Source organism: Nerophis ophidion, linkage group LG01, assembly GCF_033978795.1.
Source record: "Nerophis ophidion isolate RoL-2023_Sa linkage group LG01, RoL_Noph_v1.0, whole genome shotgun sequence".
In the NCBI taxonomy this organism is placed as follows: Eukaryota; Metazoa; Chordata; class Actinopteri; order Syngnathiformes; family Syngnathidae; genus Nerophis; species Nerophis ophidion.
The window spans coordinates 708,078-724,075 of record NC_084611.1 but is presented as its reverse complement, the minus strand read 5'-3'; the positions used below and the strand labels follow the sequence as shown (position 1 = coordinate 724,075).

Sequence of the window (15,998 nt, the reverse complement as noted above, 5' to 3'; positions counted from 1 at the left end):
GATTTTATGTTGGCGTGTTTTACTTGTTTTAAGGGTTTTGGTCCTAAATTATCTCAGTAATATATTATAGCTTGTTGCTGAGATTTTATGACCTATGTTGAGTAAAACATGCTTGAAACTAGAATATCAACTGTTGCTAAGCTGTTACATTAACACTCACAAGTATAAAACTACATTTTTAAAGTAAAAATGTCTTACTTCAAGCATGAAAAAAAAATCATGATGCCGAGCGCATATCATTATGTCAAGATAAAGGCACTTCCAATTACTTATTTAAGAATATTTTTCAACATATTGAGCAAAAAGGTCTATTTTTTTTCTACCAAGAAAAGTGCACTTGTTATTAGTGAGAATATACTTATTTTAAGGTATTTTTGGGTTCATTAAGGTTAGCTAATTTGATTGTTTTGGAAAGTCTTGACAAGCCAAATTTTCTTGTTCTATTGGCAGATAATTTTGCTTAATTCAAGTAAAATACCCCTCATTTTTGTATTTTCTTTTCATGTTTTTGAACACTGACTTTTTGCAGTATACATATTTTGTTTACTCTGAACTCCATCCATGTTTTTTCATGATTTTGCACACGGTATCTTGATTTTTAAACAACATCTTCTTGCATTAATTGCTGGCTAAATAGTCGCTCATGAGACTGTGTTGAAAGACTTCATAATACAAATAGTAGGGGTGTGAAAAGAAATAGATTTTTTATTTAATTGCTGTTATTCATAAGGATTGTTAATTGATTTATAAAATATATATATTTATTTATTTATTTATTATTTATTTAAATCTGTCCTATCCAGCCACTTGTAGATGTAGATGATCGTACAGATTTGCTTTAGGGGAAAAACAAGTGTATGATTCTCTTACCATATTTGTATTTGACTTGATTAAACATTTGGGTAATCCATCCATCCATCATCTTCCGCTTATCCGAGGTCGGGTCGCGGGGGCAACAGCCTAAGCAGGGAAACCCAGACTTCCCTCTCCCCAGCCACTTCGTCTAGCTCTTCCCGGGGGATCCCGAGGCGTTCCCAGGCCAGCCGGGAGACATAGTCTTCCCAACGTGTCCTGGGTCTTCCCCGTGGCCTCCTACCGGTTGGACGTGCCCTAAACACCTCCCTAGGGAGGCGTTCGGGTGGCATCCTGACCAGATGCCCGAACCACCTCATCTGGCTCCTCTCGATGTGAAGGAGCAGCGGCTTTACGTTGAGCTCCTCCCGGATGGCAGAGCTTCTCACCCTATCTCTAAGGGAGAGACCCGCCACCCGGCGGAGGAAACTCATTTCGGCCGCTTGTACCCGTGATCTTATCCTTTCGGTCATGACCCAAAGCTCATGACCATAGGTGAGGATGGGAACGTAGATCGACCGGTAAATTGAGAGCTTTGCCTTCCGGCTCAGCTCCTTCTTCACCACAACGGACCGGTACAACGTCCGCATTACTGAAGACGCCGCACCGATCCGCCTGTCGATCTCACGATCCACTCTTCCCTCACTCGTGAACAAGACTCCTAGGTACTTGAACTCCTCCACTTGGGGCAGGGTCTCCTCCCCAACCCGGAGATGGCACTCCACCCTTTTCCGGGCGAGAACCATGGACTCGGACTTGGAGGTGCTGATTCTCATTCCGGTCGCTTCACACTCGGTTGCGAACCGATCCAGCGAGAGCTGAAGATCCCGGTCAGATGAAGCCATCAGGACCACATCATCTGCAAAAAGCAGAGACCTAATCCTGCGGTTACCAAACCGGAACCCCTCAAAGCCTTGACTGCGCCTTGAAATTCTGTCCATAAAAGTTATGAACAGAATGGGTGACAAAGGACAGCCATTTAATAGAGCTGTTTATCTATTCTGTGGAGGAATGTAGTAAATCATAGACCTGGCACCCACCCAGTGTTGTTACTAAAGTCTTGATTTTGAACCGAGAATCGTTTTGAATGGACTCATTAACCCCAAGAATTGGAGCTAATCGTGTGGCGCCCAAAGACTGACAGCCCTACAACGGGTTGAGTTGAGTAGTTGACAGTAGACACAATATGGAAGTTGTAAAGAGTACAACATGGCTGAAGGCACATTCTGGATGAGACGGTCAGAAAGCATCTTAAAAACAGTCCGTCAAACATCATCTGTGCAAGATTTACAGCAAAGAACCACCTTGACACTTTATGTAGACCACAAGGAAGTGGTTTAAATGTAGGGTGGCAAAGTCGGTACAGTGGCTGTGCCAGCAATCTGAGGGTTACTGGTTCAATCCCCACCTTCTACCATTCTAGTCACATCCGTTGTGTCCTTGAGCAAGACACTTCACCCTTGCTCCTGATGGGTCCTGGTGAGCCTTGCATGGCAGCTCCCGCCGTCAGTGTGTGAATGTGGAAATAGTCTCAAAGCGCTTTGGGCTCCTTAAAAAGGTTAGAAAAGCGCTATACAAGTACAACACATTTACCATAATAAGACCCCATTAAATATTTCTAGGCGCAGTCAAGGCGTTGAGGGGTTCCGGTTTGGTGGCCACGGGATTAGGTCTCTGCTTTTTGCAGATGATGTAGTCCTGATGGCTTCATCTGGCCGGGATCTTCAGCTCTCACTGGATCGGTTCGCAGCCTGCCCCAAGTGGAGGAGTTCAAGTACCTAGGAGTCTTGTTCACGAGTGGGGGAGGAGTGGATCGTGAGATCGACAGGCGGATCGGTGCGGCGTCTTCAGTAATGCGGACGTTGTATCGATCCGTTGTTGTGAAGAAGGAGCTGAGCCGGAAGGCAAAGCTCTCAATTTACCGGTCGATCTACGTTCCCATCCTCACCTATGGTCATGAGCTTTGGGTCATGACCGAAAGGATAAGATCACGGGTACAAGCGGCCGAAATGAGTTTCCTCCGCCGGGTGGCGGGTCTCTCCCTTAGAGATAGGGTGAGAAGCTCTGCCATCCGGGAGGAGCTCAACGTAAAGCCGCTGCTCCTCCACATCGAGAGGAGCCAGATGAGGTGGTTCGGGCATCTGGTCAGGATGCCACCCGAACGCCTCCCTAGGGATGTGTTTAGGGCACGTCCAGCTGGTAGGAGGCCACGGGGAAGACCCAGGACACGTTGGAAAGACTATGTCTCCCGGCTGGCCTGGGAACGCCTCGGGATCCCCCGGGAAGAGCTAGACGAAGTGGCTGGGGAGAGGGAAGTCTGGGCTTCCCTGCTTAGGCTGCTGCCCCCGCGACCCGACCTCGGATAAGCGGAAGATGATGGATGGATGGATAAATATCTCAGTATACATTCTCAGGCGAGGGTTTTCATTTAAAATGCAAGGGATCATGTCTTTCTTGTTTTTGTGAAAGGCTCTGCGCTCTGCAGCTATGATATTTCTCCATCAAGATATCCCAGCCACTCGGAACGACTTACTAAATGTCCCAAGCTCCCTGTTTCACGGAGGTAGCCACGCATGAAGATGTTCTGCCAATGGTTGTTACAAAGGAAGAAGAACAAGCCAAGTGTGATTCTTCTCTTCAGTAAGTCCGTGTCGCTGTCCCATCGCTGCGTCCCAGTGAACATCAGCTGCTACGCAGAGCTGGCCCTCTCCTTCTTCAACTTAGTCAGTGACAACAACGTGGTGCAGCGAGTGGTGGCGGGCGTGCTGGCCAGCAAGGACATCATTGTGGGACTCTGCGTGCTGTCCTTAGGTGGGACACAGCCTGACAGTACCAACCAGTCCGTCTCATGGCCTAGTTTTGTTCCAAAAAATAAAACTAACTTGATTATTTTTCACAGTTCTCTCCTTGCTGATGATGGTGGTCATCCGCTACATCTCCAAAGTGATGGTGTGGATCATCACTATCCTCACCGTCATTGGCACCATAGGTCAGTGCTTCTCAACCTTTTTTCAGAACATTTTTTTTAAATCAAGTACCCCCTAATCAGAGCAAAGCATTTTTGGTTGAAAAACAGAGATAAAGAAGTAAAATACAGCACTATGTCATCAGTTTCTGATTTATTCAATTGTATAACAGTGCAAAATATTGCTCATTTGTAGTGGTCTCTCTTGAACTATTTGGAAAAAAGATATAAAAAAAAAAATTGTTAAAAAATAAACAAGTGATTGAATGATAAATGCAGATTTCTCCAAATAGAAGTAATCATCAACTTAAAGTGCCCTCTTTGGGGATTGTAATAGAGATCCATCTGGATTCATCAACTTACTTCTAAACATTTCTTCACAAAAAAAGAAATCTTTAACATCAATATTTATGGAACATGTCCACAAAAAGTCTAGCTGTCAACACTGAATATTGCATTGTTGTATTTCTTTTCACACTTTATCAACTTCAATCAATCGATCAATCAATGTTTATTTATATAGCCCCAAATCACAAATGTCTCAAAGGACTGCACAAATCATTACGACTACAACATCCTCGGAAGAACCCACAAAAGGGCAAGGAAAACTCACACCCAGTGGGCAGGGAGAATTCACATCCAGTGGGACGCCAGTGACAATGCTGACTATGAGAAACCTTGGAGAGGACCTCAGATGTGGGCAACCCCCCCCCCTCTAGGGGACCGAAAGCAATGGATGTCGAGCGGGTCTAACATGATACTGTGAAAGTTCAATCCATAGTGGCTCCAAGACAGCAGCGAGAGTCCCGTCCACAGGAAACCATCTCAAGCGGATCAGCAGCGTAGAGATGTCCCCAACCGATACAGGCGAGCGGTCCATCCTGGGTCCCGACGAGCGGTCCATCCTGGGTCTCGACTCTGGACAGTCAGTACTTCATCCATGGTCATCGGACCGGACCCCCTCCACAAGGGAGGGGGGGACATAGGAGAAAGAAAAGAAGCGGCAGATCAACTGGTCTAAAAAGGAGGTCTATTTAAAGGCTAGAGTATACAGATGAGTTTTAAGATGAGACTTAAATGCTTCTACTGAGGTAGCATCTCGAACTGTTACCGGGAGGGCATTCCAGAGTACTGGAGCCCGAACGGAAAACGCTCTATAGCCCGCAGACATTCATATTTTATTGAAGTATTATTCAATAAATATATTTATAAAGGATTTTCGAATTGTTGCTATTTTTAGAATATTTTTGAAAACATTTCACGTACCCCTTGGCATACCTTCAAGTACCCCCATTTGAGAACCACTGCCATAGGTGACTTTAGGACCCGTTGTGCTGCAAAACACTTCACATGTTTGTTGTGCAGCGGGAACAGGCGTCCTCTGGTGGTTGTACGCCGACCACAGGAAAGCGCTGAAAAACAACACCGCCTCGGTGTTTGGGAGAGAAGTGGCAAGTGACAACGTGAAGGCACTCCTGGTGTACGCCATCTTTGCTACAGTATTCACGGTAGGTCTCAGTAGCAGTGTTTCATACATCAGATGATAAGCATTTGACAGCGTTAATAAGAAAACAACTTTCATTTGTTGCAGATTTTATATTGGATCTCGTTAACATTTGCTTTCAGTTTCTTCCCTGCAGATTACAAATCGACCCAACCGATAATATAATTTAGACTTGTATCGGAATGGGGCTTTTTTATTACGATAGTACTACAACATAACTACATCAAGTGAATTGTGGGGCAGTTTAGCTCGGTTGGTAGAGCGGCCGTGCCAGCAACTTGAGGGTTGCAGGTTCGATTCCCGCTTCTGCCATCCTAGTCACAGCCGTTGTGTCCTTGGGCAAGACACTTTACCCACCTGCTCCCAGTGCCACCCACACTGGTTTGAATGTAACTTAGATATTGGGTTTCACTATGTAAAGCGCTTTGAGTCACTAGAGAAAAAGCGCTATATAAATATAATTCACTCACATCAGCAGATACAATATACACACACATATGTAGCAGTATGTAGGATTTAAAGAAAACAAACATTTGTGAAGTAAACAGTAGGGTTGTCGCAATATCTATGTTTTGGTACAAAATGTATTTCGATACCTTTTCATACTTTTCGACCACAAATAAATGTCATTATTGGCTTTATTTCAACATAACATCTTATGACACATTAAACATATATTTAATATTTCAAGCAAAGAACAATTTAGTCTTTAAATAAAATAGTGATCATACTAGAAAACTGGGGCTTACTGGGGGTACTTACTGGGGCTTCACGGTGGCAGAGGGGTTAGTGTGTCTGCCTCACAATACGAAGTTCCTGCAGTCCTGGGTTCAAATCCAGGCTCGGCATCTTTCTGTGTGGAGTTTGCATGTTCTCCCCGTGAATGCGTGGGTTCCCTCCGGGTACTCCGGCTTCCTCCCACCTCCAAAGACATGCACCTGGGGATAGGTTGATTGGCAACACTAAATGGTCCCTAGAGTGTGAATGTTGTCTGTCTATCTGTGTTGGCCCTGCGATGAGGTGGCGACTTGTCCAGGGTGTACCCTGCCTTCCGCCCGATTGTAGCTGAGATAGGCGCCAGCGCCCCCCGCGACCCCGAAAGGGAATAAGCGGTAGAAAATGGATGGATGGATACTAGAAAACAACAAAAGACTCCTAATTAGTCTACAGTAATATATTGTGTCATTTATACACCTATTATTTTATACACATTATGAGGGACAAACTGTAAAAATGGATTATTCATCTACTTGTTCATTTACTGTTAATATCTGCTTATTTTCTCTTTTAACATGTTCTATCTACACTTCTGTTCAAATGTAATAATCACTTATTCATCTCTTCTTTGATACTTGACATTCATTTTGGTTGATACCACACATTTGGGTATCGATTCGATACCAAGTGGTTACAAGGTCATACATATGACATAAGTAAAGTTCTCTTGTGTCCAAGGACATATTTCCTGACTTTATTAACAGTAAACCTAGACAAAAGATTTTGTGACAGTAAAAAAATATCTATATTAATATTGTAGTATCGACTTTTGAGGTCTGTGTAGATCCACCCATTTATTTACATTCAGGAGGTCCAACGTTTCTTAAAAAATGTTGAAAAAACTACTTAAATCTTTGTCCAGTTGTTTACTGAAGTATACTATTCATGTTTATATACATTTTACTGCAAATGAATATCGGCTCCATGTATCAGTCATACGTAGGCCTCCTTGATTACTGATAATTGGTATCAGTATCGGCCCTGAAAAAAACTATATCAGTCATTTTTTACCAGGGACTGCAGATGGAAAAGAGTTCTCAAGCTATAATCTGGTACAGAACATTTCTGTAATGTTTCTGTGCATTGTAGCTTCAAATAACGACTCAACTCCAACTGAAACTTAGTGCTGATGTTTTGAGTGATGTGTGACTTTGTAGACCTGCTTGTGTAACACGAGCTGATCCTTCTTCCAGGTGGTTCTCCTGCTAGTCATGGCCATCATGAGGAAGCGGGTGGCGCTGACAATTTCGCTGTTCCATGTTGCCGGAAAAGTCTTCATCCATATCCCTCTGCTGGTCCTGCAGCCTTTTTGGACCTTCCTCTGCCTCATGCTCTTCTGGGTCTACTGGCTGGCTGTGCTCCTGCTCCTCGGCATGTCAGGTGGAATTGCACCTTCCACTCACAAGTTCAACACTCACTATGACAAGTGCGTGCTGCGTTTGTGGCAGCTTGACAGTTTGACAGCGGTCAGGTTTCTCTCGTCGCATTTTGTGCTGATTATGGTGGCGTGACTTCACACCCACATCTGGAATCTTGTGGCAGTCCCGTGGTGTACAGTAGGAGGGTGCAGTCAAAGGACCTTCTCTCTTCTCATCTCCCACTTCTCTAATCTGCAGCTAGTTCTTATTCTCAACTTCAATCAATGTTTATTTATATAGCCCCAAATCACAAATGTCTCAAAGGACTGCACAAATCATTACGACTACAACATCCTCGGAAGAACCCACAAAAGGGCAAGGAAAACTCACACCCAGTGGGCAGGGAGAATTCACATCCAGTGGGACGCCAGTGACAATGCCGACTATGAGAAACCTTGGAGAGGCCCTCAGATGTGGGCAACCCCCCCCCTCTAGGGGACCGAAAGCAATGGATGTCGAGCGGGTCTAACATGATACTGTGAAAGTTCAATCCATAGTGGCTCCAAGACAGCAGTGAGAGTCCCGTCCACAGGAAACCATCTCAAGCGGATCAGCAGCGTAGAGATGTCCCCAACCGATACAGGCGAGCGGTCCATCCTGGGTCCCGACGAGCGGTCCATCCTGGGTCTCGACTCTGGACAGTCAGTACTTCATCCATGGTCATCGGACCGGACCCCCTCCACAAGGGAGGGGGGGACATAGGAGAAAGAAAAGAAGCGGCAGATCAACTGGTCTAAAAAGGAGGTCTATTTAAAGGCTAGAGTATTCAGATGAGTTTTAAGATGAGACTTAAATGCTTCTACTGAGGTAGCATCTCGAACTGTTACCGGGAGGACATTCCAGAGTACTGGAGCCTGAACGGAAAACGCTCTATAGCCCGCAGACTTTTTTTGAGCTCTAGGAATCACTAATAAGCCGGAGTCTTTTGAACGCAGATTTCTTGCCGGGACATATGGTACAATACAATCGGCAAGATAGGCTGGAGCTAGACCGTGTAGTATTTTATACGTAAGTAGTAAAACCTTAAAGTCACATCTTAAGTGCACAGGAAGCCAGTGCAGGTGAGCCAGTATAGGTATATATGTATGTATATATGTATATAAAGGTATATACAGTACAGGCGTAATGTGATCAAACTTTCTTGTTCTTGTCAAAAGTCTAGCAGCCGCATTTTGTACCAACTGTAATCTTTTAATGCTAGACATGGGGAGACCCGAAAATAATACGTTACAGTAATCGAGACGAGACGTAACAAACGCATGGATAATGATAACTTGAAACCATTCATGAATTCATAATAACAGTTGTATGGTTTCATTATACATGGCCCAGTACGTTAGATGCACATTTGCAGACTAGCAAGAGACAACACGAAGGCTGTGTTGCAAATTCTGCTTGTATTAAATATTAACATATTGTTAAAAATATTTTTCACTATATTCGCCGCAACGGACTTTAAGCCGCAGATATATATGTTGTGAAATGAGTTAGTTACATACCTTAATTGTTTCCAAATGGTGTCTGTAACACGGCTGATAAACAAAACAGAAGTCATGGTCATGGACGCACTAAGGCAGCTCTCCAATCAGCTAAGCAGACTCAATAATATATATTATTGAGTATAGCTCAGTTGGTAGAGCGGCCGTGCCAGCAACTTGAGGGTTGCAGGTTCGATCCCCGCTTCCGCCTTCCTAGTCAATGCCGTTGTGTCCTTGGGCAAGACACTTTACCCACCTGCTCCCAGTGCCACTCACACTGGTTTATATGTAAAAATTAGATATTGGGTTTCACTATGTAAAGCGCTTTGAGTCACTAGAGAAAAAGCGCTATATAAAAATATAATTCACTTCAATAACTCCATGATGACGTTTGGGTGAATTTACCAAACCGAAACAATAGAAAAAGAATGCCATTGCAAGTAAATAATTCTAACCATGAATTGATGAACGTGGACAAGTTGAAAAACTTATTGGGGTGTTACCATTTAGTGGTCAATTGTACGGAATATGTACTGTACTGTGCAATCTACTAATAAAAGTATCAATCAATCGATCATTACAGACTCTCGGAAACGCGTGAGAGCATATTAGCTAATGCTAATGAGGCTAGCTTCATTAAATTACGATAGCATGTACAAATATGCATGAAAACACTCCTGCAGACATCACACACTGGCCAGTTAAGTGGGTAAGAATGGTTTTAGTTATATTGTACCACTTATTAATGTTGCTTGGAGTGATGACTGAAGAATCCCTACGAGTAGAAACACTATCAATCAATCAATCAATGTTTATTTATATAGCCCCAAATCACAAATGTCTCAAAGGACTGCACAAATCATTACGACTACAACATCCTCGGAAGAACCCACAAAAGGGCAAGGAAAACTCACACCCAGTGGGCAGGGAGAATTCACATTCAGTGGGACGCCAGCGACAATGCTGACTATGAGAAACCTTGGAGAGGACCTCAGATGTGGGCAACCCCCCCCCTCTAGGGGACCGAAAGCAATGGATGTCGAGCGGGTCCAACATGATACTGTGAAAGTTCAATCCATAGTGGCTCCAAGACAGCAGCGAGAGTCCCGTCCACAGGAAACCATCTGAAGCGGATCAGCAGCGTAGAGATGTCCCCAACCGATACAGGCGAGCGGTCCATCCTGGGTCCCGACGAGCGGTCCATCCTGGGTCTCGACTCTGGACAGTCAGTACTTCATCCATGGTCATCGGACCGGACCCCCTCCACAAGGGAGGGGGGGACATAGGAGAAAGAAAAGAAGCGGCAGATCAACTGGTCTAAAAAGGAGGTCTATTTAAAGGCTAGAGTATACAAATGAGTTTTAAGATGAGACTTAAATGCTTCTACTGAGGTAGCATCTCGAACTGTTACCGGGAGGGCATTCCAGAGTACTGGAGCCCGAACGGAAAACGCTCTATAGCCCGCAGACTTTTTTTGAGCTCTAGGAATCACTAATAAGCCGGAGTCTTTTGTCTATGGACGAATAGACTTCCGGTTGCAAGCTCTGGTCTAAACAGAAGAGGAATGCAGCGCTGCAGTAAGATGACACCACAGTGCAAACAAAAACACAGCTAGTCAGTGTGTTTGCTTGTTTTTCTTTGTTACTTTTTGCAGTATGGCTGTCTACGAAGAAAAATCTATAAATAAGCCGCAGGGTTCAAATCACAGGAAAAAAGTAGCAGTTAATAGTCCGGAATTTTCGGTAAAGTTAATGATTGTTGTAGTTTGCACTGCGAGTTATTGTGAGAGCCTGTTCCATACATTGTGTTGAGCTCTTTTAGCTCCACGATTACATGTCATCGCACTGGGGACGCCATCAGTGTGTGAATGAATGGGTGAATGTGGAAATAACCAAATATCTGTTAGTACATCTTTTTTATTTCCCCCCACAGGAAGCGCGGTGAAGAACAACTCCACCAACCTGGTGGAATACCAGATAAGCGGACCTGCTCAGTACTTGGTGTGGTATCACGCTGTGGGGCTGATTTGGATCAGCGAGTTCATCTTTGCCTTCCAGCAGATGAGCATCGCCGGTGCTGTGGTCACCTACTACTTCACAAGGTCAACTATGGCGCTCTAGAAGCAGTGGAACTAGTAGTCCAGTCCAAAGTCCAGTGGCCCACGAGTCGTAGTTCAACTAAATTATTTCTGGAAGGATTCGCTCAGTAATCAAATTGATACAACTTGAAGTGAATGGAGTGAACATCTAAATGATTATAGATTTGAAATTATGAAGTATTTTACTGTGTTGTGCAGTGCTACTTCAACTACGAGCACATTGCATACCACCACCGAGCTCCTAACTCGGAATACAGTCTAACCTCGATTTTCAAACTTGATTGGTTCTTGAGCTGGCTTCGTAAATTGAAAAGTTTGTATAGTGACGCACATTTCTCCGTAAGAAACAATGTAAATGTGAATAATGGGTCCTAGCCTCCACTGTAGTCCATATTTTAGTAAGGTTTGTACACTATGAAGACAGTATAAAGTGATATACAGCACTGTAAAGACAAAACAACAACAAGCTGCTGTCCAACATGCGCAAACACACAGAAGTCCTTCTGGTGCCCTCACAAACAATCAGAAATGACTAAAATCCTTAACTTTACTAAACCATAATACTACAATAATAAAGATATGAAAAAGTAAAATCCAAAGGAGGAGCTGGGGAGAAAAGCGGGATGGAGGTGGGCGAGAGGTAGCTCGTCTCTTCTGCTGCGAATAATTCTGTACTGGCGTATTTTTCCAGAAAAATTGGGGCTCATCACAATCCAAACTTGCCTTAGACCCTGTGATGAGGTGGCGACTTATCCAGGCTGTACCCAGCCTTCCGCTCGATTGTAGCTGAGATAGGCTCCAGCACCCCCCGCGATCCCAAAGGGAATACGCGGTAGAGAATGGATGGATGGAAGGATGGTTGGTTATCTTCTTATTAACTGTTAAGATTTTCGAACTTGATTGGTTCTTGAGCTGGCTTCGTAAATTGAAAAGTTTGTATAGTGACGCACATTTCTCCGTAAGAAACAATGTAAATGTGAATAATGGGTCCTAGCCTCCACTGTAGTCCATATTTTAGTAAGGTTTGTACACTATGAAGACAGTATAAAGTGATATACAGCACTGTAAAGACAAAACAACAACAAGCTGCTGTCCAACATGCGCAAACACACAGAAGTCCTTCTGGTGCCCTCACAAACAATCAGAAATGACTAAAATCCTTAACTTTACTAAACCATAATACTACAATAATAAAGATATAAAAAAGTAAAATCCAAAGGAGGAGCTGGGGAGAAAAGTGGGATGGAGGTGTAGCTCGTCTCTTCTGCTGCGAATAATTCTGTACTGGCGTATTTTTCCAGAAAAATTGGGGCTCATCACAATCCAAACTTGCCTTAGACCCTGTGATGAGGTGGCAACTTGTCCAGGCTGTACCCAGCCTTCTGCTCGATTGTAGCTGAGATAGGCTCCAGCACCCCCCGCGATCCCAAAGGGAATACGCGGTAGAGAATGGATGGATGGAAGGATGGTTGGTTATCTTCTTATTAACTGTTAAGATTTTCGAACTTGATTGGTTCTTGAGCTGGGTTCGTAAATTGAAAAGTTTGTATAGTCACGCACATTTCTCCGTAAGAAACAATGTAAATGTGAATAATGGGTCCTAGCCTCCACTGTAGTCCATATTTTAGTGAAGGTTTGTACACTATGAAGACAGTATAAAGTGATATACAGCACTGTAAAGACAAAACAACAACAAGCTGCTGTCCAACATGCGCAAACACACAGAAGTCCTTTTGGTGCCCTCACAAACAATCAGAAATGACTAAAATCCTTAACTTTACTAAACCATAATACTACAATAATAAAGATATAAAAAAGTAAAATCCAAAGGAGGAGCTACTTCACAAGGTCAACTATGGCGCTCTAGAAGCAGTGGAACTAGTAGTCCAGTCCAAAGTCCAGTGGCCCACGAGTCGTAGTTCAACTAAATTATTTCTGGAAGGATTCGCTCAGTAATCAAATTGATACAACTTGAAGTGAATGGAGTGAACATCTAAATGATTATAGATTTGAAATTACGAAGTATTTTGCTGTGTTGTGCAGTGCTACCTCAACTACGAGCACATTGCATACCACCACCGAGCTCCTAACTCGGAATACAGTCTAACCTCGATTTTCAAACTTGATTGGTTCTTGAGCTGGGTTCGTAAATTGAAAAGTTTGTATAGTGACGCACATTTCTCCGTAAGAAACAATGTAAATGTGAATAATGGGTCCTAGCCTCCACCGTAGTCCATATTTTAGTAAGGTTTGTACACTATGAAGGCAGTATAAAGTGATATACAGCACTGTAAAGACAAAACAACAACAAGCTGCTGTCCAACATGCGCAAACACACAGAAGTCCTTTTGGTGCCCTCACAAACAATCAGAAATGACTAAAATCCTTAACTTTACTAAACCATAATACTACAATAATAAAGATATAAAAAAGTAAAATCCAAAGGAGGAGCTACTTCACAAGGTCAACTATGGCGCTCTAGAAGCAGTGGAACTAGTAGTCCAGTCCAAAGTCCAGTGGCCCACGAGTCGTAGTTCAACTAAATTATTTCTGGAAGGATTCGCTCAGTAATCAAATTGATACAACTTGAAGTGAATGGAGTGAACATCTAAATGATTATAGATTTGAAATTATGAAGTATTTTGCTGTGTTGTGCAGTGCTACTTCAACTACGAGCACATTGCATACCACCACCGAGCTCCTAACTCGGAATACAGTCTAACCTCGATTTTCAAACTTGATTGGTTCTTGAGCTGGCTTCGTAAATTGAAAAGTTTGTATAGTGACGCACATTTCTCCGTAAGAAACAATGTAAATGTGAATAATGGGTCCTAGCCTCCACTGTAGTCCATATTTTAGTAAGGTTTGTACACTATGAAGACAGTATAAAGTGATATACAGCACTGTAAAGCCAAAACAACAACAAGCTGCTGTCCAACATGCGCAAACACACAGAAGTCCTTCTGGTGCCCTCACAAACAATCAGAAATGACTAAAATCCTTAACTTTACTAAACCATAATACTACAATAATAAAGATATAAAAAAGTAAAATCCAAAGGAGGAGCTGGGGAGAAAAGCGGGATGGAGGTGGGCGAGAGGTAGCTCGTCTCTTCTGCTGCGAATAATTCTGTACTGGCGTATTTTTCCAGAAAAATTGGGGCTCATCACAATCCAAACTTGCCTTAGACCCTGTGATGAGGTGGCGACTTATCCAGGCTGTACCCAGCCTTCTGCTCGATTGTAGCTGAGATAGGCTCCAGCACCCCCCGCGATCCCAAAGGGAATACGCGGTAGAGAATGGATGGATGGAAGGATGGTTGGTTATCTTCTTATTAACTGTTAAGATTTTCGAACTTGATTGGTTCTTGAGCTGGGTTCGTAAATTGAAAAGTTTGTATAGTGACGCACATTTCTCCGTAAGAAACAATGTAAATGTGAATAATGGGTCCTAGCCTCCACTGTAGTCCATATTTTAGTAAGGTTTGTACACTATGAAGACAGTATAAAGTGATATACAGCACTGTAAAGACAAAACAACAACAAGCTGCTGTCCAACATGCGCAAACACACAGAAGTCCTTTTGGTGCCCTCACAAACAATCAGAAATGACTAAAATCCTTAACTTTACTAAACCATAATACTACAATAATAAAGATATAAAAAAGTAAAATCCAAAGGAGGAGCTGGGGAGAAAAGCGGGATGGAGGTGGGCGAGAGGTAGCTCGTCTCTTCTGCTGCGAATAATTCTGTACTGGTGTATTTTTCCAGAAAAATTGGGGCTCATCACAATCCAAACTTGCCTTAGACCCTGTGATGAGGTGGCGACTTATCCAGGCTGTACCCAGCCTTCCGCTCGATTGTAGCTGAGATAGGCTCCAGCACCCCCCGCGATCCCAAAGGGAATACGCGGTAGAGAATGGATGGATGGAAGGATGGTTGGTTATCTTCTTATTAACTGTTAAGATTTTCGAACTTGATTGGTTCTTGAGCTGTGTTCGTAAATTGAAAAGTTTGTATAGTGACGCACATTTCTCCATAAGAAACAATGTAAATGTGAATAATGGGTCCTAGCCTCCACTGTAGTCCATATTTTAGTAAGGTTTGTACACTATGAAGACAGTATAAAGTGATATACAGCACTGTAAAGACAAAACAACAACAAGCTGCTGTCCAACATGCGCAAACACACAGAAGTCCTTCTGGTGCCCTCACAAACAATCAGAAATGACTAAAATCCTTAACTTTACTAAACCATAATACTACAATAATAAAGATATAAAAAAGTAAAATCCAAAGGAGGAGCTACTTCACAAGGTCAACTATGGCGCTCTAGAAGCAGTGGAACTAGTAGTCCAGTCCAAAGTCCAGTGGCCCACGAGTCGTAGTTCAACTAAATTATTTCTGGAAGGATTCGCTCCGTAATCAAATTGATACAACTTGAAGTGAATGGAGTGAACATCTAAATGATTATAGATTTGAAATTATGAAGTATTTTGCTGTGTTGTGCAGTGCTACCTCAACTACGAGCACATTGCATACCACCACCGAGCTCCTAACTCGGAATACAGTCTAACCTCGATTTTCAAACTTGATTGGTTCTTGAGCAGGCTTCGTAAATTGAAAAGTTTGTATAGTGACGCACATTTCTCCGTAAGAAACAATGTAAATGTGAATAATGGGTCCTAGCCTCCACTGTAGTCCATATTTTAGTGAAGGTTTGTACACTATGAAGACAGTATAAAGTGATATACAGCACTGTAAAGACAAAACAACAACAAGCTGCTGTCCAACATGCGCAAACACACAGAAGTCCTTTTGGTGCCCTCACAAACAATCAGAAATGACTAAAATCCTTAACTTTACTAAACCATAATACTACAATAATAAAGATATAAAAAAGTAAA

At 43.0% G+C, this 15,998-nt stretch overlaps 1 protein-coding gene across 2 annotated transcripts in view; it reads left to right on the top strand.

The window, feature by feature from the left end:
• LOC133542951 (choline transporter-like protein 1) overlaps positions 1-15,998 on the top strand; it is a 52,859-nt gene that overhangs the window by 15,056 nt on the left and 21,805 nt on the right. For both annotated transcript variants that reach the window (XM_061887288.1, XM_061887366.1), the window contains exons 5-10: positions 3,322-3,415; positions 3,494-3,663; positions 3,752-3,841; positions 5,183-5,325; positions 7,292-7,478; positions 10,927-11,095. In XM_061887288.1, coding sequence (XP_061743272.1) covers positions 3,322-3,415; positions 3,494-3,663; positions 3,752-3,841; positions 5,183-5,325; positions 7,292-7,478; positions 10,927-11,095 — 853 coding nt within the window. The remainder of the gene's footprint in view (positions 1-3,321; positions 3,416-3,493; positions 3,664-3,751; positions 3,842-5,182; positions 5,326-7,291; positions 7,479-10,926; positions 11,096-15,998) is intronic.